Raw genomic sequence first — 3,102 nt, 5'->3', positions numbered from 1 at the left:
ATATATATATATATATATATATACATGTATACATACATGTATACATATATACATACATAAATACAAACTTCTATATTGACAATATGAAGTATAGATTACCTTTTTATTTAATTTAATGTTGGTGAATATGGCGTGCACCCGCCATGTTTTACTGAACATCGCGCCAAAGGCTAAAGTAAAACCAATACTTAATACCCAAGCTCGTGCCTGAAAGTATAGAGAAATATATATTATACATAAAGCATTGAAAGTTACAGAGTGACTGAGAGAGAAAGAATGCTACACAAAATTAAAGACGTAAATACATGTAAATCATCTTTATATATGTGAATGCATGCGTCTCTGCATGTCCTGATGAAATTGCAAATTATATATGGCTTAGGCAAGGTGTCTCGAAATTAAGGAAACAAAATCGGCTATTCAGTCTTGAAGAGGGTGAGCAGACCAAGTATAAGTGTATCACATGAAAAAGAATACTTGTTGTATGTAAGTACGCTGTCTTATTGTCATTCTTAAATTGTTTCTGATAGTTCAAGTTAAATATGATTATAGAACGTTTTGCATCAACCGTAAATGCTGCACCGAGTTTCAATTCACGGGAAATTCCAAACAGTCATTGTGATTGTAAGTCCTGAGCTTAATGCAGTCTTATTTTCATTGTTATAAAGGGCTGCTCACAGTCCTTTATCACAGGATTGCTCCACAATAGAATATCAAGGGTCAGGGTCCATGAAATACTTTCTTCTTAAATGTATTTATTGCAAGTAGCATCTAGGTTTCTTTCGCAAACGTCTTACAAACTAAAGTCTACACAAATGAATGTGTGATGAACAAAATAGGAACTTTGAAAGAAATATCTATAAAACTAATTTATAAACATCGAATGGCCATGGGTGTCCAACAGAATAAAATTGCTATAAAAGGGATCCATAGATAAAAATGGTGAAGAACCCACTGCGTTGTAATGTCTTTGAACATTCTAGAATATATAAGATTGTTTGGTAAGGTTTGGCCGGGAAGAAGTGAATGAAGAAGAAAAGGAGGAGGAGGAGGAGGGGGGGGGAGAAAAAGAAAATCAATAAACTGAAGAATAAGATGATAACGAGCAGCAGGAAGAATATGATAAAGATGATAAGAAAGTCATTGAAAACAAGAGAAAAATTATAAGAAGATAAAGTAAAATGATAACAGCATTTACAACTAAAGCAAAAAAAAAACAAAAAAAAAACATGGATATGGTATTTATCACGAAGCGGGTAGACTTCCTGAAACTAGTACTGAGAATTTTCTTCTAAACATACTCGGTGTTTCAAAGATATAACACTTATGAACTTGACATGAATTTTGATGATTTTTGCACATAATCTAATATTTATTAATCATTCAAGATTCATGAGTAAACAAAGAATGCGTTTCCTCTTTAATACAAAAAATTATTTCATTTGTTCTCTAGCTTATTGCTGACAGTATACATAGCCAAGATGATTTATTATTTCTCTTTATTAAATTGTTTTAGGTGTTAAACGTCAACGTAAAAGTACCAGTACTCATAGAAGCCATCATCTGTATTAATATCATCGCATTTTATAACAAATAAACTTCACCTTCCGGTTCTGTTAGCTTCTACCCATACGGATGTGATGTTAGACTCTCTATCACACATATACACTTTGTCTCCCTATCCCGCATACATTCTTATATCCATACATAAAAGATACCTAATTATATCCATAATTATATAGGTACAAAAAACAAACATACATAATTATATATATATATATATATATATATATATATGCATATATATTGTACCTATATGTATACATATGTATGAATGCATGCATGTATACGTGTATGTATGTATGTATGTATGTTGAAAAGAGGATATAATATTCGTTTACTTTTTCTTATTTGATTTATATTACAGAGATATACTTTTTCACATAAAGGTCTTTGAAATTTGTTTCGCTGTTTCACTATCCCTTGCTACATAAATTGCAGGTAAATTTATTTGTTATTAAGAAATATTACATACGTGGGAAACTTTATGCAATATTTACTGTCGACTATAAAATTCATGTATAGAATAATTTCATTTCAGGTTAGTCAGTAACCTTTGCTTTTATAACTTATTGCCATGTTTTTCATACTTAAGTAAAAGTACTTTTCATTCACTTGAAATTATTGATTTCAATCCATATATATTTATCCATATATATTATATATACATATATATATATATGTGTGTGTGTGTGTGTGTGTGTATGTGTGTGTGTGTGTGCATGCGTGTGTGTGTGTGTGTTTGTGTGTGTGTTTGTGTGTGTGTGTGTGTGTGTGTGTGTTTTATGTTCAGTTGTAATAAAAACAAGTTTACCAAAATCTGATGGTTTACTGTATGATTCCGTAGAGTAAAATTTTATTATTCTTAAACAAGATTGTTGTTCACAGTGACTTCGAAGTTTCGGCCAGCTAAGGCATTGTCGCACTATATATTTATAAACTAGCATTCCGTAAGATACGACGACTAGTGTCCCAGTCGATCCGATCCATGGAAGCCTGCTCGTGAAATTAAAGTGTTGGGACTGAGAGCTCAACAGACATGCATACCCCTAATGTAGTTCTCAAGAAAATTCAGCTTAAGACATAAGGTAACAATGCTGGCTCTTTGAAATACAGATACTACTCACTTTAGCTAGCTTTCGATGAGCAGAACAACATTTACAATGTGAAAGCAGGTGCAACAGCAGTACGCATGGAAAGCAACGAAATTATACGTAACATACTAGAAATGGAGAATAAAAGACAACTTACGTTACACATAAATGCAAAGCTGTTATGTGATAATATTCGCCCGTCTGTTCCTAGTAATAGCACGCTAGTATATGTAAGTATACACCCAGTAACAATCATATTGTTCATATTTGGACTCGACATCTTTATATATCTGCAGAGATAAACACAAATGTAAAATTAAGATTTAAGCACATAATTATTTTCCTTTAAACGACTTAATTATGAAGATATTGTTTTCAAAATAACTACGTTTAGTTTATGTAAGCAAATACTAAAAGAAGTAATTAAATAAGACTTTCTTATATATAT

General features: G+C 31.4%; 1 protein-coding gene across 1 annotated transcript in view; it reads right to left on the bottom strand.

Annotated features, from left to right (window-relative positions):
* LOC106873978 (uncharacterized) overlaps positions 1-3,102 on the bottom strand; it is a 1,133,216-nt gene that overhangs the window by 292,501 nt on the left and 837,613 nt on the right. The window contains exons 11-12 of the mRNA XM_052969422.1: positions 2,812-2,944; positions 69-207 (exon numbers count right to left, since the gene is read on the bottom strand). Coding sequence (XP_052825382.1) covers positions 69-207; positions 2,812-2,944 — 272 coding nt within the window. The remainder of the gene's footprint in view (positions 1-68; positions 208-2,811; positions 2,945-3,102) is intronic.

This window comes from Octopus bimaculoides, chromosome 7 (genome assembly GCF_001194135.2).
Source record: "Octopus bimaculoides isolate UCB-OBI-ISO-001 chromosome 7, ASM119413v2, whole genome shotgun sequence".
NCBI lineage: Eukaryota > Metazoa > Mollusca > Cephalopoda > Octopoda > Octopodidae > Octopus > Octopus bimaculoides.
This window is presented reverse-complemented; position numbering and strand designations above follow the sequence as displayed.